Genomic DNA, 26,105 nt, shown 5'->3' with positions numbered 1-26,105 from the left:
AGCAAAGTAAATGGATTGTGATGAAATTCCAATGCAATAGACCTTGGTGTTACATCAAAGCTCGCTTGCCTTGCGCACATTTCATCACTTGATTTCTGTACACACGAACTGCTTCTATGAAGGATTAAAAATCAACCATTTCCTCATTATGATTCAAGAGTAATGAATAACCGCACAAGTATTCCTGAATACGGCAAGGCAGTGAAATGGTGCAAGTGGAAAAGCATTGGTCTGACAGGACAAAACTTGCGAGTTCGTACACCGCTGAAAGTAATCTTTTTCGTAACCTCTAGAAGTGGCTTTGGACAGACATGGCTATTATTATAATAAATAGATTTATGTGCGGCTAATATACATGTACTAAATGATAGCGACCTTGACCTTGCAACTTTATTGGCCAATCTTCAACAAATGTAAGCATAATTGAAAAGTGAACATTTTGCATGAAACAAAAATACAAAAGATTTGATCATTAAGACCGAAGAGCATTTTAGATTTCTCAAAGTCGAGCAGTATTACAACAAAGCTCTCCGCATATATAAGCCAACTGCAAAGAAACTAGACATCAATTATAGAAAGCAAATATGAAACTTGTACCAATGAAACACTAGCACCTGAGATAGTTGTCTCCCCTAGCATCCACACTTCTCAACAAAACATGGTTGCAGTTGCCAAATTTTAAAATGATCTGTCAATCTTATGAACTGGCTAATTATCCCGAGAAGCTTGTCTGTAGAACTCCTGACAGCATCGTAAACATTTCTGGTAGACCTCCTCAAAATCCGCCTCACTTCCCTACAAAGCAGCTGAACGTGAAATGAAAAACCTAGGACTTCACTTATCAAAAGTGTTGACAATCACTGAACAGAAGGTTACACATGTGCAAGAGATGATAGGATAAAAGCTGCCATTCTAGATAATACAGGAAATATCACCATGACAGCAGCTCTTGCCACTCATGAAAGCAATAGCAAGCTGTCATAATATCTTTGTATCTATGAACCAACTGACAAAACATTAAAACTCAGTCTAGATATGGTTGACCTTTGTGAACCAGGTCAAATTATAAGGAAAGTTATGCATCTAGGAGCTTAACCCTTTCACTGGGGAAACGACATAAACGTCTTTTATTAGTTCCGTGGGCAAAGAATGTTTGCGCCGTTTTTGGTATAAGTTTATAAATCCGTCGCCTAGTATAATGAATAAATGATACGAAAGTCCTAAATATTGACAGCAAGATGTTCGTCTATCAATTATGATATGAAACGATCATCTGAGGTCATTGCTTTATGCTACAAGCTAAAGAAATACAAAAACGCGATGCAATCAAAAAATGGAAGACGCAAAAGTCAGCATCCGACTCGGCCTTAGAAATGAAAAAAGAAACTGTATTTGATTCAACGGTAGTCAGCGGTCCTTTGACTGCTCCATACGATAATGATTCAGATGATTGTAGAAATTTAAACTCTAAAATCTTCAAATATATAGAGGAAAGTCATGGTAACGGTAGTTCGGACGATGATAATGCTTTATTCACTTATACTGCTGCTGTGAATACTAGAAAAGTTCCTCATAATAGCAACTCCAGTACCAGCAACACTAGTGCTATTAGCTCTAGCACACCGGTTGTACCGTCAAAACCAGATGATTCTCGAAAGAAAAAATAATTCTCCTACAAGCCGCGTATGCCCACAGACCGCGGCTAATGACCGAGGTTTTGTCGTCCTTGACCCCTTCAGGAGCGAGAGTGTTGAGAAGGGTTTCGTTATACCCAGTACTCTTGAATAAGAAAACAGGCTACATCAGTACATGTGAAAAGAATGTTCTTTTACTTCCAAGTTCGAATTAAAATTTCTAAACCCTTGCATCAACAACTTTTTGCCATGTCTCAGCTAAATTTTTATTGTGCTGTTAGAGGGCTTCACGTTTATGGAAATATGCGGTCAGGAAAGAAACGGTTTTAATGATCTACGACTGTGGTGAGTTAAACATTAGCGATAATTTCTTCGTTAGTCCAAAGTATTCCATAAACATGACCCTGAAAATAAACGAGTAGGTCGCCAAAATCCCGTACATAACGGTGTATCATGGCTGCGGTTCTATGGTTATAGCGCGGAACTGAGCAAAGACCGCATTTATCGAGAAGCCGCCCTAAGCCTCACGTAAGTTTTAAAAACTTGGATAAGTTTATGCTCAAGTCACGCGACTTGAGCATAAGGACTTACGGTATACACATGCATAGACGGGAGTTCTGCAACTACATTAAGTTCCAAACAGCATTTATGGGAAAGTGCTACAGTGGAGCGACTAGGGGCACTTATTGGACTGTTTCTAAACCATAGACCTATTAACTATAATTATTAGTATAGTGAATACTTTGTGAAACAAAGGTTTGTGGAAAGCTTCAAACAATGCAACTTACTTTGATAGAAAGTATCACAGTGAAAGCCAATAAATTTTAGTTCAAGCCACATATGTTCATAGAATATTAATTTTATTGAATTTCCAACAAAAAACTACACGATTCAGATCATTTTTGAAAGACTTCAAACCTAGCGGAAGGGCCAAGCATGCAAAAAATATGAGAAGAAAACTCCTAACAATTTATCAGCCAAATTCAGGAAATGATTATAATTCCTTAAACCATAACTGTCACGTACAACCTTTATTCTATTGACTAGGTAAATCAGACACGCCGACTCCGATTTTGTACTCAAAATGAAGATTAGTCCACTAACTTTCAGAGTAATGAAGGCTTTTTAACAGTGTTTTAATATCGGCCGCGGAAACAACACGATCGGCACAACAAGCTTCCCCCATAAATACGTGACGTAACCTAGCTTTTTAGGTACGGAAATTAGGGATGTTTAGACCGATTAGAGTGATAGAGATGGATGTCTTAAAACCCTGTCTTAAAAATGTCTTAAAATTATTGTTTAAATTCAGCCTTAAAAATAATCTCAGTCTTTTCTGAAAGGTAGATAAGCTATTTAAAAAATTGCATATTTAAAAAATGAGCTCAAGAAAGCGCGAAAACAATGCTAGCTTGTGATAAAATCGAGCTTTTTTGTGCTCATTTTTTCGGCATTCAGCCTATTTAAACATCAGGTGATAAGCTACGAGCAATTTTAAATAGTTTATATACCTTTCATAAAAGACTGAGAGTATTTTACAAGCTGGATTTAGATAATAATGGGTTTTAAGACACCCATCTCTAGTGTTCTAAATCGGACTAAACATGCCTAACTTCCGTTCTTAAAAAAGGTAGGCTTCGTCACATATTTATGGGCGGAGCTTGTTATGCCACTTGCGTTGTTTTCGAGACAGATATTGGAACGCTTTCAAAAGCCTTAATGAATTTGAAGATTAATGGACCAATCTTCATTTTGAGTACAAAATCGGAATCAGCGCGTCTGATTTACCTAGAATATATGATAAAAGTTGTACTTGACAGTTATGGTTTAACATATGGGTCGCGGTCACAGAAACCATGGTTAAGTCGCAAATCACGAAGTTGAGTTATTCGACTTAAAAGTTGCACTAACTGAATTTATAATTTTGGTAAGGATTTTTGTAACACGTGCTTCTAGACCAATCAAAGAGTGATCTTTCTGAATCTGAAGTCAGTTTAGATAATAAATGTCTTAAAACCTCAAAAGAAAACCTTAAAACCGTTGCTATGCTAAACAGGAAGTACTGAAAAATGGCGTCCGAAAAACGTAATCATTTCTTTTTTGCCGATTTGAAGGATAATTCTGACATTTTGGACACTTATAATGAGTACTTTGGTATTCCAACTGATGCCAAAAGCAGTGTAAGTAAAGGGAATGACCATGATATATTCCTAACCATTCTTATAAGATTTTTACAATATTTAATTATAAGAATAATTATTCGATTTTATAAGAATTGATTATAAGAAAAATTATTCGAATTTGCAAGATCAAAGTATAGAGTGACCGATGATGTGCAATATATTACTGTTATTAATTTTTAAACATTTTGTTGATCATACTACGGTTGTGCTCAATATCGTGGCACTGCCAGGTCGTTTTTAATATCTGCAAAATTAAGTAATACATTTTCTTTTAGATATACAGCCATTTCTATGACAACCAGCCAAAATCTGTTTAGATTTTTAAATTCAGCATAATTTTTTTGATAAAGACAGAAATCTAAATAAAAATCACAACCTCTTAATATTGGTTGCTATGACGTTTTGAAATGTAAACAAAACTATGCATCGGTTTTCGTTTCTCAGACTTTAACAACAGTTTGCTCGGAACTATGTTTTCGCACTGATGGTAAACATGTATTCAGTTTATTGACTATAAAATCTGCTGTAATTAAGCTAGAATCAAATTTTTTTTGCAAAATAACTGTGAAAATTTTTTCCTTCTGTTAAGGCAGATAACGTTAAATTTAATAATTCCGACTTAACCATGGTTTCTGTGATCATGACACATATATAAACACATATATGTTTACTGCTTTATTATAAATAGCTTACCGATTTTAATTTCATTAAAATAAATATTCTTCAAAAAGAACTTTAAAAACTCATTTAACAATAAGTTGATACTCGGCTGCGTACTACAGAGATTATAATCAAAATAGTCCATTTATCAATATACATCTTGAATATTGAATAAATTATTCAGTAGAAAAATGATTTTGGATAAATAAAGTTGTTCGTCCTGTTAAAAACCCTAGACTTTACACTCTTTGAACCTCTTTTAAAAGAGATCAGAAATAGGAATTTTACAAGATTTATCTATATATAAATGTTAAAGTTGTGTGTGCGTCCTTCAGTTTGTCCAGCAAAAGCTATTAAACATTGTACTGAAGAATCTGCATCGCATAAGATTTGATCTCGGAACCTCCTGCTCACCAGGCAAATACCTTACCATTTACACTACAAGAGATTGATGGATTCATTAGGCGATATATGTCGCTATGTGGGTGGAAATACGCCACAGCTCTCCGTTATACCACAGTGTAATTTTATGCTTGTTCTCACGGCTTTTATTAGTAAGCTAACTCAAATTGGTTATTGGCAATGCGCCAGGCTGATGGCAGGCAACTACATTACTTCACACTGTTTCTAAGCTGATATTTTATATCCGTGCGTTTCACCGGGCATTTTGCTAGTACAATAATAAAAACGGATTTAAATTATATAAAAAATCAACAAACATGAACACATGAGGAAATAACTCCAAAAAGTAAAATTAATAAGCTCTAATCATACAAACATACATAGTACGGATCATCGATAATCTTGCCACCCTGTTTATCGTACTCTCCCAGTAAGCCAAGCACGGCACGATTGTCGGCAGGTGCCAAGGACTTTATATTTCTACAAAATAAAAGGTTCCTGAAAGGCTTTCTCGAAATAGTACAGTAGATCTTTCTATAATGTGAACCTTTCGTATAAATTCTGCCGTACAAAATAAATTATGTAAAGTTTTTGCATCATATTACGTAAATAATTCCATGTAAAATAAAGCTTCCAGTCGATGCAACGTAAAGCATCAAGATGGTGGAAGTTCCCAAATTTGATATGAATAACGGGAGTCCCATAGTCTTAAAAGTATCATTTTCATATCTTGCTCTACTTGAGAAAGAGAGAACGACGTATATGAATATATCTGGAGTATCTATAATATAAATTTTACTGTATTTTCAACAAATTACAAATTTGTCATTTGAACATTACAAAATTCTCGTTTTTATTCGCAAGCCAGACCTTACTCAGGAAAAAAAGGGAAAGAAAATGTTTTTAAATGAACATTGAAAGTGTGCACTCCCCTTAAGGGGAGCATAAGCTTTTCATGTCAATTTAAATCAATTTTTCCACTTTTTTCCGGCACCAAAAAACCTATGTTGCAACAGAAAAATAACTTCCATGTCTAAAATAAAGTGAAAAAACATCTTTACTATAATAATATATGTCTGTCCATTTGTCCAAAGCCAAGGTTAAAGACTAGAATAAAATATTTCTTTCAGCGAGACTCCAACTCATGAGATTCCGCTTGGTAGATCGACACTCTAACACATGTACCAATCGATTTCCTTAAGGTATTTATGATTAATTGTGCACATATTTATTATCTGTGCTTTATCGGCAGGGTACTAGTATATACAGAGATAACCCTATATGTCGTTGTTCACTCACGAGTGCAGTATGAAAGAAAATAATAGTTCTAAGACTAACTATTAGAAGTCTCATTATTTAAACCGAATTTGGGAACTTTCACTGACTTGATCTTCAAGTCTAATCTTTAATCTAAATTCTTTAAAGGTTTAACTTGCAAGAAAATTCACATTACAGTTATTTGATATGAAAAGATTCACCATGTCTTACTCTGCTGTGTTGTAGGTGTAAAATACGTGGAAATGTGATTACAAGCTCTTAAAAGCTCCAAAACAAACAGAAAATCGCAGCCACACGAGACCGCCGTAGTTTGGATTCCCTTTCCAAAACGGCTCAAATGTGATGTAGTTGTGAGAGTGGTTTCTGTTTACACTTTCTTGCAACCTTATTCGTCGAAACATTTTCACAAATATACTTCACGCATTCAATAAAACTATGTCTATTGTTCTTACGCGTCTGTTTTATCGTCATCGTAATGCTGTCACTTTTAGCACTGATATCTTATAACTTACCATAAAAAATCGTTAAACTTTTTAACCTTAGCTCAAAGGAGTACATATCATAGTCTAATCATTGTCTGATAATCATGACGAGCCTGTTGGTCATTTGTGATAATCGAAAAGTGCTGCAAAAATTATTTGCGAAGTATTAGGTCACATGATCAGATTACGACTTGACGATTAAATAATGCCGTAACAAAACTGTAAAATAGTGAGCATCTATATTCGATACGGGGTCTTTGGTAAAACCCGAAGTGTTTGTCGTAAACTAGTACTACGATAAGTTTTATATTGAGCTTTGTATTGGCCTTTCAATTCACGTGAGAACATACGTGACAAGACGATAACCAAATTTTGTGGTCATCGAAATAAAGAGATTCCAATCTACGGCGGCTTTTCATTTTTGAGATTTCAAGAGCTTGTAATCACATTTCCACATATTTTGCACCTACAACACAACAGAGTAAGAGATGGTGAATCTTTTAATGCCAAATAACTGTAATGTGAAATTTGTTGCACGTCAACCTTTTAAGATGTAGTTGCGTCAAAAATGAAATTAGGACCCATAAAAGGCTAAAACATCAGCTACAATTTGATGCCATTTTTGTCTTTGTAGACCAACCCTGTCCAGAGATATATGCGTTTGAATGAGGCCCTCTTTTAAAAAGCTCACGTTCCAGCGGGTGCTTATTTCGTGACGTCACAAACAAGGTATCTGAAACGAAACCACGAGCAATAAATATGAGGTTGATTCGTTAGCCAATCATGCGTGCGAAATTTTTATATAGGCCGTAATAAATGTTATCACTCGTAAAACGCGTTGTCTGTGATCTCGAAGATTCTCATCGTTAGAGAATTCATTCTCATCGTTACTGATTCAACGCGTTTCAACAATTACTAAGTTATACATAGTTTTAAATGGCTTCAAGTTCGAGCGACCGCTACTCAGAGTTATCTGAGCAACTTTTAGTAAAAGATTAGAGTAGACAGCCTATGGCCAAAGCTGACAGGCGTCAGCAGCGTTTTGCTGCAGAAGAAGACAGAATGGAGGTAAATTAACTTAGAGTCTTCTATACTTTAGTAAATGTAATATTTTTTATAGTCATAAATACATATACTAATTAATAAAATGATAATTCTTTGCTATCTCCAATCATCGTTTCATAGCTTATCTGCCGTTTTACCTAGCTATAATATCTTTTTCGAATTTTCTTTGGTAAATTAGAGTCATGATTACAAATTATTTTCACTCGTAGGAAGTGGGTAAAATCGATTGATCATTGCAAATCTTTAATTTCCAGAACCAAAGCTTCGAATCGTTGGCTTGGCGTACTTGTGCCTTTATTAAATGTTAATTCGTTTTTAAAATTACACTCACAATCTATTTAACTCCCAATTTGGGAGCTGTCAATAGATACGCTTTAGAATGACATATCTATGAATGACATATTTATTGCATCTACTTTGTTTACATTTACTTGTTTTACTGATTACAGAATGTTTATGTCGTCCCACCAGCCGAAGAAGCTTTGTCAGTGTGGAAACTGCCATTAAGGAGAAAGCGAGACTTGAATGCGTGCTGGATGATGTTTTGATTGAGTTTGTTGCAGTAGATGAATTTGTCTTATTGTATCAGCTAATACTATGTGAGTGGCCACGACTTGATGAATATTTTTAATAAAAGCTTTATGCCGAGATGAAAATATTTTTGCTTGTAAAAATTATATAATAAAATAATATTGTTGAAGATAATGCAAAACATGATTTGCAGAATATTGTAGTGAATCGGATATGGTATATGGGTGTCCGCAGAACTGGAGAATGTGAGTTCAAATCCAGTTTGCAGCAGACTTCTCATCCTTAAAACTCTATCCCTGTCTATATTCTTTTCAAAGAGGTGGCTTGCTTATTTCAATTATTTAGTATTCGGTAAGAATACTAGTAAGAAACTAGTACGTAGGCAATAGGTAATAGGCGACATAATGTGGGCGGGGCTTATGGGAGGCTGTATATCGTTTATATGGGTAGCTGCAGAACTGTGCTGATACAAAGACCGCGTTCTACATAAAGTGACTTGACAGAATTACCGTAGACCGGTAGAATTGGTAGTCGGTACCCAAATGTTTACACAACATTTGGAGAAAGTGAGTAGAACAAATTTTCAATTTTCGTTATTTGAGGCCTTTGAAACATTCATAATAATGCATCTGTAGCAGGATTTAAAATTTTATTCTAGCCAACAAGAGCAAATACAAAATAAGATATATGCCAATAGAGCCGCGTAAGACTAGACTTTTATCGCAAATACCCGATGTGAATACGAGAGATAGAGACAGGTTGCCAAACGCGTGACATCATTTTGGGCAATTCTGGGCACGTTTTGGTGGCCTGAGCGTTTTTACGGCGATCAGATTTTTTCGGTTTTAATCTTCAAATATCTTGGCAATGCGATCGCGTAACACTACAAACAACATATCAACTAATAGAGAAAAAAAAATGCTTTCTTTTAAGATCAACTTAAATTTGACGCAACTACATCTTTAAAACATCATTTTATTCAGATGTCTTCAAACATCAAAATCAATCGCAAATGATAGAAAAATGCTGACAATTTTTGATGAAATCTACTAAACTTTGTGTATATTCATCTTTAGACAATATTTTAGTTTAGCTTTTATTCAATTTAGTTTAATATAATAATAATTAATAATATATATTTAGTTTTAGTTTTATATAATGCACTTGTTTTAATGCTAGTTGTGACTACTGCATGGTTAGGTTGATGGGCTATGAACAAGCTACATGAAATATAGATGCTCGTTGAGATATTGACTCCAACATACAGGTTTTGAGATATTGACTCCAACATACAAGTTTTGAGATATTGACTCCAACATACAAGTTTTGAGATATTGACTCCAACATACAGGTTTTGAGATATTGACTCCAACATACAAGTTTTGAGATATTGACTCCAACATACAGGTTTTGAGATATTGACTCCAACATACAAGTTTTGAGATATTGACTCCAACATACAGGTTTTGAGATATTGACTCCAACATACAAGTTTTGAGAGATGAACAAATTTTAAAATGAATAAACATTACATGCAGAGGTTTGGCTGAAACATAAAATTTCAAGACATTCCTCGCACATAGCATTAGCGATATACTATCTCTTGTTGACAAGTGGACAGCACATGAAATTAAGCTGTGATAGGAATGCAGCCAAAGTAATATTGGCACTAAAATCTTTTACTACAACAAATATAAAACTATTCTACAAAATTCTACAAAAACCTGCCTCCCTTTTCGAACGATCTGATCCTTGGGTAAAAACGAAAAATTGAGCCTACAGCGGATTTTGAGCTTTTGAGACAGCTTTTGTAATAAACTTACAGCTGAGCGTCTCCTCTTCCTGGTACGATCTTTTATTTAGCACCAAATGCTACATAACTTTAAATTATTTTATTGTATTTTAAATTTGAAAATATATTTTCATTTTATAAAGTTCTATATTTAATAAAGCTGCATAAAATATCATTGTACTCATCAATATGTTTCTACAGATTGCAGCCAAAACTGGCTTTTTATGTGCAATAGAGCAGGAATTACAAGAGTCAATCAATTGTAGCAGAGTTTATATAACCACAACGATTCTATCACCTAATATGCTATAAATATGCAAATTAATGCTTATGAAAATAATCTATCAATAATAATAATCTATTTTGATTACAAACAGTTTTTCTTTATTCGCGTAAAAGTCCTACATGTATTCTAAAGTGCATCACATAAAAGTTGTGCTCCGGTAAAAATTGTTCGGACGCTAATATCCACTAGCTCAGCTGAGCAGAAAATGAGTCAGAAGTAATTGTGGAAGGTATTGAACAGTCAGAAGAAAAAAAATTGAAACTTAGAGCCCCATGCTATTGAAATGAAGGCTTTATGATATATTGAAACAATGAACTGGTTGATGGCACAAAATCGGTGTTTGCAGCAGTGACCACATTCAAACAGCATTCTTATTAATACACCCATTTTGTTTTGGCCAATGCTGAGGAAACGTGAATGATTTGAATTGAACTGATCATCCAGCTGCAGTTATAAAGCACCAAACATGTCAATGAGTATAGTGAGGAAAAAAGAACAAAAATTTGTTAGAAACGGGTGACAGGATGTGATGAAATACCTGGAGAACATGTAGTTGTGGTGGAGCTCACAAGGTGATGAGATGAGAATTTCAAGGAAGAGAAAGGCACGGGAGTCAACATTTCTCATCTTTGATGTACCCCATCCTCTATAATGCAGTTTAAACTTCCTGTTAAAGTAATAGGTGTTTGCACAATTGAGGAAGTCGATAGAACATATATTAAATATTCAAGCACATATGTTGGTTACTTCGTTGAAACTAGAGCTTCACAATTTCCAGAATCACCAGACGATTCATTATTGCAAATAGACGATTTGCGATATTTACCGATATTATTATTATATTAGAAACTTGTTAATTTCTGTTAATGTTTGTGTTTATTTTAACGTAAACGGAAACTGTTTTGTGTCCGCGATATTTAGAAGCATTTGTTTCATAAATGTCCGACGCCTGGAAGGTCATGAAATGAGCGTATTATAAGAATAGAAGGCCCATGTTTTTAGTTCCAGGATCACTCACTCTGAACATCGTCAGGTGTGAGATAAATCACCATCATACGATTATATCGTTTACACGGTTGGCGATATATCTTCAAATGGCGGTGATTCTGAAATCTTTTATCTAAAAATCGTCTTATCGTGAAGCTCTAGTTCAGACCATGGGCAGCTTTTTTCAGCTTCAAATTGGCCTTTTTGTTGCTGGCTAAACAGAAAAAAATTCAATGTATTTTTTACTGCAAAAATCGATTGTTAGTCTGGCATTATATAGAAGTTGCTTTCCTTATTGATGAAATAACACAGTCATAAAGAGCTATCACCGTGTTTGTCTTGTAGAAAAACAAAATCCCCTTTTTTCATGGGGAATCCCCTCCAACAGTTCCTTTCCATAATAAAATATTCAGCAGCTCTGCAGCAGTGAGTTTTTAGTTGCAGCAATGGCAAGTGCAGCAAAGATTATATAAAAGCAAAGCAAATAATAATGTCATTGCAATAACTGGACAAAGTTGATTTTTTTCCAATTTTTATGAAATTCTGAAATTTTATGATGTTAAAGCGATATCTGAAAATTCGTGCTATGAGCATTGACATTTTGAGAAACGGTGATATAGGGAAATAAAAATTATTTTTCCTGCATTGGTCGTTAAAAGTTATAGGACATAGGTGATGGGGGCCTTTTATCAAATTACTATCCGAAAGTGGCCTTACGTCTGGTTCACACTATATCGCCGTATGTCGGAGTTGTCACTTCAGCGTTGATCATCGATCATGTGAACCGTAAACAAATGGTATCAAGGAAGCAACGCGGATACGTCGGCAAAGTTTTCAACTGTCGAACTTTCCTGATACTTCGTCAAGCAACAACGACCGACTTTCAAATGTGAACAATTTCGGCGATGGTAATTCGCAGATAGCGTGATTTATTCATATCCATTTATGATAGTTGCTGCGGGACTAATTTTTGATTCCCACTTGCAAAAACAAAGAGGTCTTTTCGTGAAAATTTAAAAAGATAAATGTAATGGAATATTTCCTGATGCAAACGCGGATGGGTTTGTGATAGTGTGAGCATTGTTATTATCGATGATTACCGAAGTATTGTGGAATCAACGCCGAAATATGGCGATATAGTGTGAACCGGCCTTATACCCAAAAAGGTTGCCCACCCATGCTCTAGTTGAACTTAGATAAATATGCCAAGGCTGCTGTTAAAGCAGTTCTACCACTGAATACTAGATGGTCATCACCAGAAAAGGCCGCTTTAAACTCTATAATGGGTTTAAACGGAAAATTTAGAAACACAGGAATAAGCTATGATATGGAAAGAAGACATGAGAAGTGAGAGTAAAAGGTAAAAATGATACCTGACTCACAGGCAAGTATCTATCACAGCATAGAAGATTATACTCTAATTCTTACTATAACAAGAGCAGTAACCGTTCATCCAACGTGACGGTCAAAGGTTGTTAAAAAATATTGCACCACACGGGATTCGATCTCGTGACTTTCGGAATGGTAAACCGATCATTTGTCCACTGGCATTGCGGAACAACTATGTACACATAGTTATTACACCTGAAGATCTCTCATGGCACACTAGACAGCCAGGTTACTAGTAAATATAAAACAATAAAGAGAGCCGACAGGGAATAGTAGACATACTACCCTAGGACACTTATGTATTCGCCTCATCTAACTTTCGCGTTTTCGCGGAGTCATCCTCTCGCGAAAATTTCATGTGCGAAACTAAACTATCATAACGAACGAGCGAAAACGCGAAATTAAATAGCTTTGTTCATTGATAGTCCAAGAAATAAATAGCAGCAAACGATCAAATTGCATTATCAATCTCGCCCACACCACTCTACCTGCCGTTTACAATTACAAACTACAGTCATACTTCGACTTACGAGCTTAATGCGTTCCGAGACTGAGCTCGTATGTCAATTTACTCGCATGTTGGTGCAATTTATTTATATATAGAACAATTAAATATATATTGATTGGTTTCCATACTCTAAAAAAAGCAAATAAAACACTCAAAACAAGATATTGTAACAGAAAGAACATGTTGGTTATTGTCCTAACGTACTACATGCTTTCAAAAAGCAACAAATAAAAAATAATGCAAGGAAATGTGATTAATTAAAATGTAAAATTAAATACATACAATAGCAGTTAACGCTCGCATTTGCCAGGGAGGGAGATATAAGTTATCCTTCGTTACAACAGTTGACTTTGATAAATTTGGATTTTATCAAAGTGTTAAAAGACAAGCTTAGAAGCAAACCTAAAAGCAAACTTTCATTTTCAACTAAACGTAATTAAAACTTCTTCGGCGTTCATAGTTTGAAGTTTCTCGATGGTTAGCTAATTTTTCCTTTTTTTCGCTTTCACAACTAGCCGGCCGTTTTAAGATAAACCTATCTAAGGACGTTTGCCTTTGTCGCCCTTTCAACATGTTGCAATTAGGATGAACACAGGTGTCATCACAAAGGGTTAATGCACGACCACTAGCCAACTTGTCCGAATGTCTATTAAACAGCTTGGATAGATAGCGCCGACCTTTTCACATAGCATCATTTCAGTTACGCTGTCACCGGCCAAATGTTTGTCCAATGCCATCAGCGGTCATGAAGATCGCTGCACCATTTAGAAACTATGGTTAGTCCTTTTGCGAACTAAATGTCCTGAATATAATCTTTCTGTTTGATAATTATGAATGTATTTCTGTCATACTGCCGAGCTAACTAAATCACGCATACACATTTCGCACATTTTTCGATATTTTCCCGTTTAATATCAATTGTTTTCATTTGCTTTTTCTTTGTATTATCTTTCAATTTACTGGCAAACTTTCGGTCTACGCACAGTACGTTTAATTACAAATAATTCTGCACAGAAAATCGTCCACAAAAAACTTGGTACAACAGTATAAACTGAGCAGCTGAAAAATACAGAGTGATGCTGTTCTCATAAAACACCTCCGGCATACTTGGCAACTGACTCAAGTGCTCGTATCTCAAACATGGCTCGTATGTTAGTGCTAAAACTTGCTTGAAAGCTGGCTCGTATCTCAAGTTTCTCGTACGTTGGAGCACTCCTAAGTTGAAGTATTACTGTAGTCAAAAATTGAAAAAAAAATTTACCGGTGAATTGAACCTGAGGAATCGAATTATGTTTGTTCCACTGCATTTATTTTCACATCCCTATATTTTCGCACTCATCAGAGCTGCAAAATTAAGTTGCAGCGAAATTTTACTCTGTATGCTACTCACGAAACTAAATACTAGCAAAATATAAGTGTCCTAGGGTAAAAGAGAGCAGCATAATATGAGGCTAGTTGTAAACGGATCAGGTATGAAAGGCAATGGTTGCTCAGTTTAATACATCCACCGTAACAAACAACAAAAAGTGAGAATGAAATTCTCAAACAGCCTAGTAAACTACTAGTCATCTACAAAAAATAAACCAATTTCGACAATAGTCTTACGAATGTATAATTTTCAGTACGAATAAAATTAAAAAAATGAAGATTTAAACAACTTCTCAAGCGCTCCAAAAGGCTAAAACTTGTTCATTCTAAAGTGTTCATCAGCACTGATTTACGGCACCCATTCTAAACGAAAGAACTCACCAGAATAGGCTACAAATTGTACAACTTTTACTATAATGAAAGTCATGTCCGTCCATCTGTCGCCTGCTATGAGCATTAGGAAAAACAATTGCATCACACAGGAATTGAACCCAGATATTTGAAGTGTAATCCAAGCGCGCTTCCTATGCACTACTCAACAACCTTTCCATTAGGAAAGGTGACCAATCTCTCAGAGCTTGTTTGAAGCCACAGTTTATATATTTATTTTTATTTCATCATACAGAATTGGGGCTCTCTTAATGGGTATTGGGACATTATTTGTATTGCATCATATGGGATTGGGACATTATTTGTATTGCATCATATGATATTGGCAATTGGGACTTTCAGCGTGGTAGACTGATGATCTATCAACTGCATGAATCTACCACTTGCTCAATCATGTTGATATAGTGCCATCAATCAGTTAACACATACGCCTGTATTTAAACTGTTATCTCATTTTGATAGCGAGTTCAAATAGGTAACTGCACTGCTTACAGCAAGGTCAAAGGTCAAATTAATGAAGATAGTACCAGTCAACCAGTCAATTAAAAGTTTGCAGTCAATTATGATTGCGCTGTCATTAAAGGTTGACTTGCAACAAAATTCATATTACAGTTATTTGGTATCAAAAGATTCACTATGTCTTACTCTAGTGTGTTGTAGGTGCAAAATCTGTGGAAATGTGATTACAAGCTCTTAAAAGCTTAAAAATGATCGGTTAATCGCAGCTATCATAAATTGGTTTTAACAGCTTGTAATCACATTTCTACATAATTTGCACCTACAACACAGCAGAGTACGAAATGGTGAATCTTTTAATACCAAATAACTGTAATGTGAATTTTATTACAAGTCAACCTTTAAGGAACAGGTGTTAAATTTTGAAGCTGTTCGACAATGAGCCGCAAACAAATAGAAGCCATCTATGCCAGCCAATAAGCAAAGTCCTAAGCAAAGTGAAACTATTTGACAGTGGAGAACACAAACGGTACTTTGTAAACCTTAAGATATGAAGTTGGGACATTTAAACCTTAAGATATGAAGTTGGTACATTTAAACCTTGAAATATGAAGTTGGTACATTTAAACGTTAAGATATGAAGTTGGTACATTTAAACCTTAAGATATGAAGTTGGTACATTTAAACCTTGAAATATGAAGTTGGTACATTTAAACCTCAAGATATGAAGTTGGTACATTTAAACCTTGAAATATGAAGTTGGTACATTTAAACCTTAAGATATGAAGTTGGTACATTTAAACCTTGAAATATGAAGTTGGTACATTTAAACCTTGAAATGTGAAATATGAAGTTAGTATATTAAAACCTTGAGTTATAAAGTTAGTATATTTAAACCTTAAGATATGAAGTTGGGACATTTAAACCTTGAAATATGAAATATGAAGTTAGTATATTAAAACCTTGAGTTATAAAGTTAGTATATTTAAACCTTAAGATATGAAGTTAGTATATTTAAACCTTGAGATATAAAGTTAGTATACAGTCAAACATGGATAACTCGCCCACGGATAGCTCGAACACATGGTTAACTCGAACGGTTTCTTTGGTCAGTTCCCACGTATTGATAAGTTGCTATAGATAACTCGACTTCAACTCTGTCAACTCGAACAGTTTTTTGCCAAACGGCTACCGAGACGGTTGTTATCGCTTTAGAAAATCACTTTATTCCAAGTCATAGAGGTAAACCTCAACTTTTCGTAAATCATAGGCGTCGTTATTACCACCGTCGGCAAAATATTTTTGTCAACGACTTTTCTAAAGGTTCAGTGAATTTTGATTTTCACCAAACATCCGCTTAGCGATCGCCTTTCGGAGGCATGGAAAAGTGAGGTGACCTTCGCATAAACTTCAAGAAAAATCGGCAAAATTAATCTCGGTTAAAATGCTCAAAAGAAAAAGATGTCTTTTCTTCTGAGCATTTCAACAACGATCAAGTTTTGTCAATTTTAATCTAAAAAACGTTCTGGCAATAACATTACCTCAAACAACAAAACAATCTCAAGTGATAGAAAAATCTATACTTTTTGATAAAAAAGTTTTAAACTTTACATTAAAAGCATTTAATTTGAAACAAGCCATTTATGCTTTTGATTTATATTATAGTTTGTATATGTACATGTATCTACTAATAAATAAGTAAATAAATACATGGACTTGTGACAGTGCTCTGATAACTTGAACGCTCTGATAACTCGAACACTTTCGCTCGGTCCCGTGAAGTTTGAGTTATCCATGTTTGACTGCATATAAGTCTTGAGATATGAAGCTGATATATTTAAACCTTGAGATATGAAATTAGTATATCTAAACCTTGAGATATGAAGGTGGTATATTTAAATCTTGATATATAAAGTTAGCATATTTATACCTCGAGATATGAAGTTAATACATTGCGATACATACATTGTAGGTCAAAGCCATGATGTTGGATCAAATATTTTGATGAAAATACGGTGAATTTGTTCCAGAGGCCAAGGTTAACGACTTTAAATAACCACGTAGCATGATAAACTGTCAAATCGAGCTATAGAAAATATAAATTAAGATATAAAACTTATAAGCTAGGTAAAAATTAAATGAACAAACCGGAACAAAATACCAACACTAAACTAATGAGGTAGTTATCAAGAAAAGGTTTTATAGTTACTATAGACTAGACACCTTTGATCAAACACAAGCACTTTACATTTTTTGCTTACAAAATTTCAATCTTTTGAGAAACTTCAAAAACTATATGTGAGAGATTGAGTAATCCCCAATTTTATTTCTTACAAGCTTTTTGTATTTTTACTTATAGAAGTTATAGGTACGAGTAGAGACAAGTTATGTTTTTTTACATTGCATGTAAAAAAAACTGAACTATAAATCTGAGCTAGTGTTAAATGTTTTGTTAATCATATGTGAATAGCTGTTAGAAAAAGTCACCATTTTATAAAATACAACTAGTGGTCGATTTACAAATGCGTTTTGTTTCTGCCAGCTATAAGTCAATTCAGACGTAAGTAAATTCTGTATATTCTGCCGATTTTGATGTAACCTCAATGAATTTAGCTTACTAGACACATACTTGAAGGAAGTTTTCATATGTATTTTAGTGAACTTCATACTTTTAACCAATATTTTATCATTTATCTGTTTGCGAATCCGTTTTTACCATAACGGATAACGATGAACTCGCCATGGCGAGCAAGATATCTCTTAATAACGTATATAATCAGCACACAAATCGCCGAACTTTAATTTCGAGATAAATTATTGTTGATATCGTGTGCCAAAAAATTCGCACTGACGAAAAACAACGAAAAAGCTTTATGAAAATAACGAAGAACGGCCTAGGCTACGCCTCGCACTGACCTGCCTGACCTTCCCACGAATGTGACGGTAAAGTTGCGTGGACATATTTCGCATAGTTCCTAAGTCGACGACTACCTGTAATTAAGTTTTAGCGGTAAAACATCAATTCAATCTACAAATTTACATGACAAGAAATTTAGGCTGGGCAAGTAGGGGGAAGGGTGACCTTCAAAGGACGTGGTGATATGTTAACCTTCAAATGGTGATTCCCTTTGAACATGATTAAACAACAGGCCATGATTAAAATGGATGGTTCTGATAAGGAGAGCCAACCGACACCTGGAAAGAGATAAAGATGAAGACGTTCTTGACCAATCAGATCACTTACTGCATCCTACTAAAACTTAATCGTCTACCTAAAAGAGTGATAACGCAAAGCAAATATTTTGTCTTACGTCAACTTCAATATTTTTCACCCATGCTATCAGCCTGGAGGTTTAATATATTGCTGTTTGTTTGGAATGTCTCTTAAGCCTGCCTTTTAAGCCTGGTTCCCACTAAAGTGCTGTGGCAGAATAACAGGGCTATCCACGAAAAAAATAGGAACCTTACGCGCCGAGTACAGCATGTAGTTTCTGGTGGTCAATGCAAGTGTTGTGCATTGTTCAACTTTTGCGAGGCGCAGCAGGCAAAACCTTCATGAAATGCAATGTGCAGGTGAAGGTCAGCGCTTTCAAAACGGCATGGCGAGCAGCCATTATTACGCAATCATCAGCGACGCTGCTTTATGTGAATATAAGCCGACAAGTCTAGCGCCGCAAGTGTTTGGCTGCGCGAGATTACTGCCGGGGTCTGGCCGCTTTATGGGAACCATACTTTTGAGCTGAACACCCTTTTACCTTTTACAAAGTTATCAAATTGATAACATCATGACACTGATCATAATAGAATCAAATTAGAAATGTACTGAAAAAAAACTATTCTAAACGAAATAACTCACTAGAATACAAATTGTACAATTTTTACTGTAATGAGAGCGGTGTCCATCTGTCTGTCTGATACCATGCTACAAGCATTAGGAAAACATATGCACCACACAAAAATTGAACCCAGATATTCGGAGTCAAAGCTCAGGGCGCTTCCTTTGCCCTGCTCAATCACCTTTCCATAGTTAAGAATAACTATTCATTAATTATTACACATGACACCCTCTCAGAGTGCACGGGGCTACCAGCGTATTAGTGAATATATCTACAGTTGAAAGAACATATGTAGCAGAGTAAACATCTGCTATTTTATTTAGACATACGAGGGACCACTGATCTCTCCACTTTCAACATAACACAAAGCTTTGCTGTGAGATCAGGCCTTGATAATGAGTTGCAATGTAATATCAGACCTTTACAACAAAAGCATGATGATTAGCTACTTGAGAAAGTTACCTTACTACTTTTAGGATGAGACAACTTCAACTAAATTTATTTTCCAGACTTGAACAAACAAATATAAAAATTTCTCTTAAAACTGCACACAGATCCAAAGATTAGATAATATTTTTTATTCAAATTTTGTTGTATTTTTTCTGTACTGATTAAAAATTTCAATACTTCAGGAACATTTGCTTAATTTAGCCAAAAACAGCAAATCACGTTAAAAAGGAAGTTATAACTATAATTCTAGAGCAAGGCTCTAGAAGAGTAAGACTGCAAGAGTCTTGATCAGTCATCAGAACACATGAGTGTATCTAGTACAAAAATAAACAAATACTAGTTTTCTAAAAAATAATTGTTAAATTGAAATGCAAGCAAGTTTGTAAGAGAATTTCAAAAATAATCTGTCACTCCACACAAAACTAGATGAGACCCGAAAAGCTTGAGACAAATATGCGGCAAAACAAAAAAAACCAGATTGAATTGTTCATCAAAAAAAATGAGTTTTTCAAACAAATATTTAAAAATATTTGAGCGAAACCTTAAACCATAGAATCTCAGAAAAGCTTCAGGGCGCCTGAACTAATACCATTATCAAACTATTTAATCGAAGCCAATACTTGCTTGGTCAAAAAACCGTACAATTATTTTTAATTTGACAGTTCATTATAAACTAAAAATACAGCTGAAAGTGTGGCTAAACGCTGGAAACAGGTCAAGGCTCAGTAGAATCAGAGCATTCAGCTCAAGGAAACTCTAAACATAGAGAAATAATGTGACCTTAGCGAGTCGAGTTCAAACAGGGAATGAAGCATGCATCAAAGCTTTTCGTTCAGCTATTCGCTCTTGTGACATTTGAAATACATCTTCTCTGTATTCCTCCCATCCAGTCTTCAGTTCTAAATTTCCTGAAAAAGTATTGACAGATAATAAGCAATTGCTACTGAGTCAAGTGAGAATATTAAGACAAGACGTTAATTCAGTCTGATAAAGCCATTGTATTTTACTAAAATTATTTTCACTCTTGACATGTAGTTTTTCTAAGGTTGACACCCTCTTTGAACAACTCTAGATGTAATCGATTAACACCACAAATACTTTATCGATCATAGGATGAGCTAATAGCGAATCCGATAACTACATTTTACTATTTACTAAAAATATTTGTTTGGCTGTAAGTGGTCGACTATTGCAGCTTACAAAGCATTGATTTTGTAGCATATACATGTTCAGAAGGCATTTATAGCTACAGAGCTGAGCAAAGTTATGGCAACTCTCTAAACGATATGACATAGGTTATGTTTCAATTAGATTGCTGCGCTAGAAATCACCAGAACTCAACTCTATATATCAGTTTTAAACAGAATTTATGAGCAGTTCAAATATGCAATTGAAAATTTAAATACCAACTCTTTTGTTTTCATTCAAAAAAATCCTGACACGCGTTTCATGCTGCTAAAAGCTTTGGAATGACATGATGAGTTTGAGCGCAAATTTACAGTCAGCTGTTTGCTTTGAGATATTTCTGCATGTTGCTAAATTCCACTGGTGTTTCTTGCATTTTTTTTAAATAAACAAATATATAATATGCAATGGTTGACATGTTACTCTGAGTCTTGTTCTGTATGCTGCTTTTGCCGTCAAAATACTTTCATCTACATGTAATTATGCGAAAAGATGACTTTTCAAGTATTTTAATTACTTTTCAAGCAAAAAGAAAAAGATGCAAAGATTTATGCACTTTGACCTAAGGTCAGATGAGATATGATAAGATCCTTCTATCAACAAAGAACTAGAGGGTTGCCATAAGTTTTTGCAGCACTGTATATTCTGACATAATCATCTAAAACACTGCCCTCATTTATCTACGATTGTTTGGAATACACAACTCCACGAACTCCCAATTTACCCAAAATGAATATTCAAACCACATAAATGATTATAACCTATAACCCTGTCACTTACTGCAACCCAATGGATTAACCCTTTGAACCCTGGCCATTCTTGACAATGCGTGTCAGTAACCCTGAGCAATTTGTCCAACAATCCGAAGTTATTAAACTTTTGTTAAATATATGTAAATGTACTCATAATACAATGATATTTGGTCAAACACTAGTAAAAAAAGTCGGGCATCCAACAGCAAATGTCATCAAACATAAAAAAACAGCACTTCATCATTATTCGGGCTAAAACTAAAAAAACCTTTAGTCATATTATATCCATCGAGCACATGCTCATCATCATTTCATGACTCAATATATACTAGAAAACTATAGTTAATATCATAAAATTCTCTATTTGCAGTCATTTATTACCTACCAACGAACGAGTCGTGTTGACTTTCTGCAATATCGTCCTAATAAAGATTTGTTATTACAATGAAGGAAGTAGATAAATATCTTTGAAAAATGTTACAAATGGAAGTAAGATTTCTGGTCTAACATCCTGAGCAAGAATTAATTTGATTACTCTACGCTGTTACTTAGAAACAGCTTTTGTAAACAGAGTCTTGTCAATGCCGCTTTTGCGGCCACTGGGGTTTCAGACACACACTATGTACGGCTGCAAAAGCGGCCGTTAGGGTTGAAAGGTTAACATATCATTTCCTAAAGTTTTGTATAAATGAACAGACAATTCTACTAGTTTTAGCCTTAGAGCTTACCTTGTAAAACCTCTATCTCAGGGTAGGGACGTACTAGAGACATCACGGCATGCCTAACCTCCTGTGGAGCATTGTCTATAAAAAACTGCTTCTCTACCATGACACACTCTGCACCTCGACTAACCTGTAACAAAAAGGGAAAGTTGGTTCAAACACAGACGAACGTATTTCCTTTTCAAATATATGATTACATGAAGCATCCTTTAACATCTCATGTGGTCATACATACATGGAGTACAGTGTCTTTACAGTAATATTGTGCTCATTCTCAGCTCGGTTATATTATAATAACTAAAACCGTACGTAACTATAATAAAAAACTAAAAAAGTCGTAACTAAAAACATAAAAAACGTAATTAAAACCACCGGTGGCAGGACAACAGGGCTATCAGCGATGAAATGGGAATGGAGGCGCCGATCACCGCAGACAGTTGCAATAAAGTTCAGAGATGAACATCTGCATAAAAATTCCTAAATGCTGGAAGGCAGTCGATTGGCACAAATGTTGTCAAGCTATCAAGCTGAATGTCAAGGGTTCAAATCCTGTGTGATGCAATCTTTTTTCCCAGCCTCCAGCTGTGGCTACTGACACAGACAGGGCTTGTGTTATAGTAATGATCGTTATTAGTCTTACCTTTGAGTAGTTGATCATAAGTTATACACTGTACTTCTGCACATAATTTTATCCTGCAGAAAAATCAGCGTATGAAAGAATACGCACTAATATCCCAACAGTTTTGTGAACTGGTAGGATTCCGTGAGAAAGTGTCAGGCTAAAACTTCATCGAAATTTCAAGCGGTCACTTTAAAAAGCGTAAGCATTCTTTATGCAGGCATTCCAGAAATAAAAATTTTGTAAATTTTCAAACTAGTTCTGAAGAAAAATAAATGATGAAAAAAGAAACTTCATGAGCAGAAAGCTAGAATATACAAACATTATAACATATTATTAGATATTATAAATAATACCATTTTATATTATCTGAAACACCATACAACACATATTTTATGGTACTAGTTGGCTATTCTGACAGACCATCATTCTTTTTAAAAAAGGTAGCAAATAAAGGAGAAAACATATCCTTATAATTGTCACAGATTCTGAGTGCTGTATATAGTATCATAAACAATGTTATAGCAGGACAATAGCTATTGCGCAATACGCTGATGAGTCATGATCATAAATTTAGAAGCATTGTTCTATTACTAGATTTTTCCTGAATGGATTTTCTGGAAGTTTCTAGAATAATTGTAAGGAGGTATAAATAGCCTGACTGCAGCAGTTCATCAGAAGGAAGAATTCAGTTTACAGCGTGCATGGCTACAAGTCAGCAATAAAGGATTATATCATACACTCACAGCAATCTCCTGCATATTATTACTTATACATAGTTAGCCGCAATATTACACCCGGACGTCTTAACTCTTAGCCTTGTGCAGACATCAGGATACAATCACAACACCAGATATCTCGAACCTGTCACATTGCATCACCACTTTGTGACAATAATGCTTGTGACATTGTTGTAAGATATTTCAGACAACAAAATATAATATCCGTTGCCGAAAATCGCTGACAGCTCACAACGCTGCTGCGGATTATTATCGTTGATACGAAATCAATGATTGGCCTTGATACTTACCAAGCTGACATTCAGGCTTTTGTTTTCCATAAACTCATCAAACTTGATGTTGGTTAAACCCTGAAACAGTTATTAGGATGCATCAAACTTTATTCCTATGATTGGTAAGATGCCGGAGAATACAGCATAAACAGTGATAAGTTCTACACTTCACACTTGATACAGATAAAACACGAAAGAAAAGAAAAATATGCACCAGGTAGAGTAAATCTTAAAAAACATGACTAGACATGAGGGCCTTAAACCACAACTGTCACGAACAACTTTTATCGTATTCACTAGGTAAATCAGACATGCTGATTCCGATTTTGTACTCAAAATAAAGATTAGTCCACTAACTTTCAGAGTAATGAAAGCTTTTTACAGCGTTTCAAGATCGGTCTCGAAAACAACACCATCGGCACAACAAGCTCCGCCCATAAATACGTGATGTAACCTAGCTTTTTACGAAATAAGTTACGTAGGGATGTTTAGACCGATTTAGAATAGTAGAGATGGGTGTTTTAAAATGTATTAATATCTAAATTCAGCCTTAAAAATAATCTCAGTCTTTTCTGAAAGGTACATAAGCTATTTAGCATTGCATATTTAAAAAGCGCGATAAAAACGCTAGCTTGTGATAAAACCGCTTTTTGAGCTCATTTTTCTCGGCCTTCAGCCCATTTAAACATCATGTAACAAGCTACGAGCAATTTTAAATAGTTTACATACTTTTCATAAAAAAACTAAAATTATTTTTCAGGCTGGATATGGATAATAATAGGTTTTAGAACACCCATCTCTATTATTCTAAATCGGACTAAACATTCCTAACTTCTGTTCTTGAAAAAGCTAGGTTTCGTCACATATTTATGGGCGGAGCTTGTAATGCCGATTGTGTTGTTTTCGAAACGGATATTGAAACGCTTTAAAAAAGCCTAAATTACTTTGAAGGTTAGTAGACTAATCATTATTTTGAGTACAAAATCGGAATCAGCGTGGCTGATTTACCTAGAATATACGATAAAATTTGTACATGACAGTTATGGTTTAACACGGAGATATAGAACTTGAGCAGACGGGAAGAACTAGAGATCGGAGGTTCAAATCCCAGTAGCTCCTTTTCAAACGAACTAAACTGGATTTCAGAAACTGCCGAGCTGTTGGGCTTGAGCCATATTTAATCAACGGAGCAAGGAGCCTCTCATCACTCGGAGGTTTAGTTTCCAATAAACAAATGCTTATCTTTATCACCATGTTTCCACGATGCACAAATTTGATCCAATCCGCAAATTAACCGCATCATGAAAGAGCATAAATCCGTAAGCTGAGCGAGTTTTGCTATTCGCAATTCTTTATCGATTCCATCATGCTTGCGAATGATGGAAACCGCCCTCGCGAATGATGCGCATTAGAATATCGCTGACTGTTCCATTATAAACATTTTCATACTTGAGTCGTTATATTTTAGATTTCAGCTGTCCGACTGGCCAATGTTCCGAATGATTGCTGCTAAGCTAGCGTGACAAGACTGCAACTATTTGTAGTCATTAATTAGGCTAATACTTGACCTATGGGGTCCAGTGCTGGGGTTTAACGCATTAAACGTGGCTGCATCGTGCAGGTGTTCATTGGAACGCTGGATTGCTGAAGTAACTCAACTCCCACTCCCACAACCCCAAATGTGAGAAACGTAGTGTATTTGAGAACTAACTAAAGTTCAAAAACTAAAGTTCACAAGTGTAAAAATTATCTATTTGCGTGACCTTTGTCTGCCAAACAAGATAATCTCACAAAATGAATGTTTTGCCCAATAAGTTTCGATATACATACTGGTGAGGTAGTTGGAAAGTTTAAACTCAAAAAGTGTTGTTTTCAAGTAGAAAATGTCAAACGTAGTCCAGTCCCCTTCGTAATAGCAGCAAGGCGTGATAGTAACAAAGACTAGCGCTTGTAAAATATTTACTGGACAGACAACTCCAGTTAATATGAAGTATGATTGGTAATGCCTCCTATACTGTTCATAACTGAGGTTTTTATTGAAAATTGCCTCCGGGTGCTAAATATCAAAGGCCGTAAATACTGACCCAAATACCAAATCTACCTTACCAAGTTGAATTC

The 26,105-nt window shown here is 35.1% G+C and overlaps 1 protein-coding gene and 1 long non-coding RNA gene across 3 annotated transcripts in view; both read right to left on the bottom strand.

Moving 5' to 3' along the window:
• Window positions 1–368: 368 nt before the first annotated feature.
• On the bottom strand, window positions 369–5,438 carry LOC137402064 (uncharacterized). Its single transcript, XR_010979437.1, has 2 exons — window positions 5,260–5,438; window positions 369–795 (listed from the first exon to the last, which is right to left on the bottom strand). It is a non-coding gene; the product is annotated as an uncharacterized lncRNA (long non-coding RNA).
• Window positions 5,439–19,826: 14,388 nt separating this feature from the next.
• LOC137401654 (cyclic nucleotide-binding domain-containing protein 2-like) overlaps window positions 19,827–26,105 on the bottom strand; it is a 67,353-nt gene continuing 61,074 nt past the window's right edge. For both annotated transcript variants that reach the window (XM_068088106.1, XM_068088107.1), the window contains 3 exons: window positions 24,006–24,065; window positions 22,363–22,486; window positions 19,827–20,605 (listed from right to left, as the gene is read on the bottom strand). In XM_068088106.1, the coding sequence (XP_067944207.1) occupies window positions 20,493–20,605; window positions 22,363–22,486; window positions 24,006–24,065 (297 nt within the window). In that variant the 3' untranslated portion in view covers window positions 19,827–20,492. The remainder of the gene's footprint in view (window positions 20,606–22,362; window positions 22,487–24,005; window positions 24,066–26,105) is intronic.

This window comes from Watersipora subatra, chromosome 8 (assembly GCF_963576615.1).
Source record: "Watersipora subatra chromosome 8, tzWatSuba1.1, whole genome shotgun sequence".
NCBI lineage: Eukaryota > Metazoa > Bryozoa > Gymnolaemata > Cheilostomatida > Watersiporidae > Watersipora > Watersipora subatra.
The sequence above is the reverse complement of the archived record's forward strand: the minus strand, read 5'-3'. Positions and strand labels throughout refer to the sequence as shown.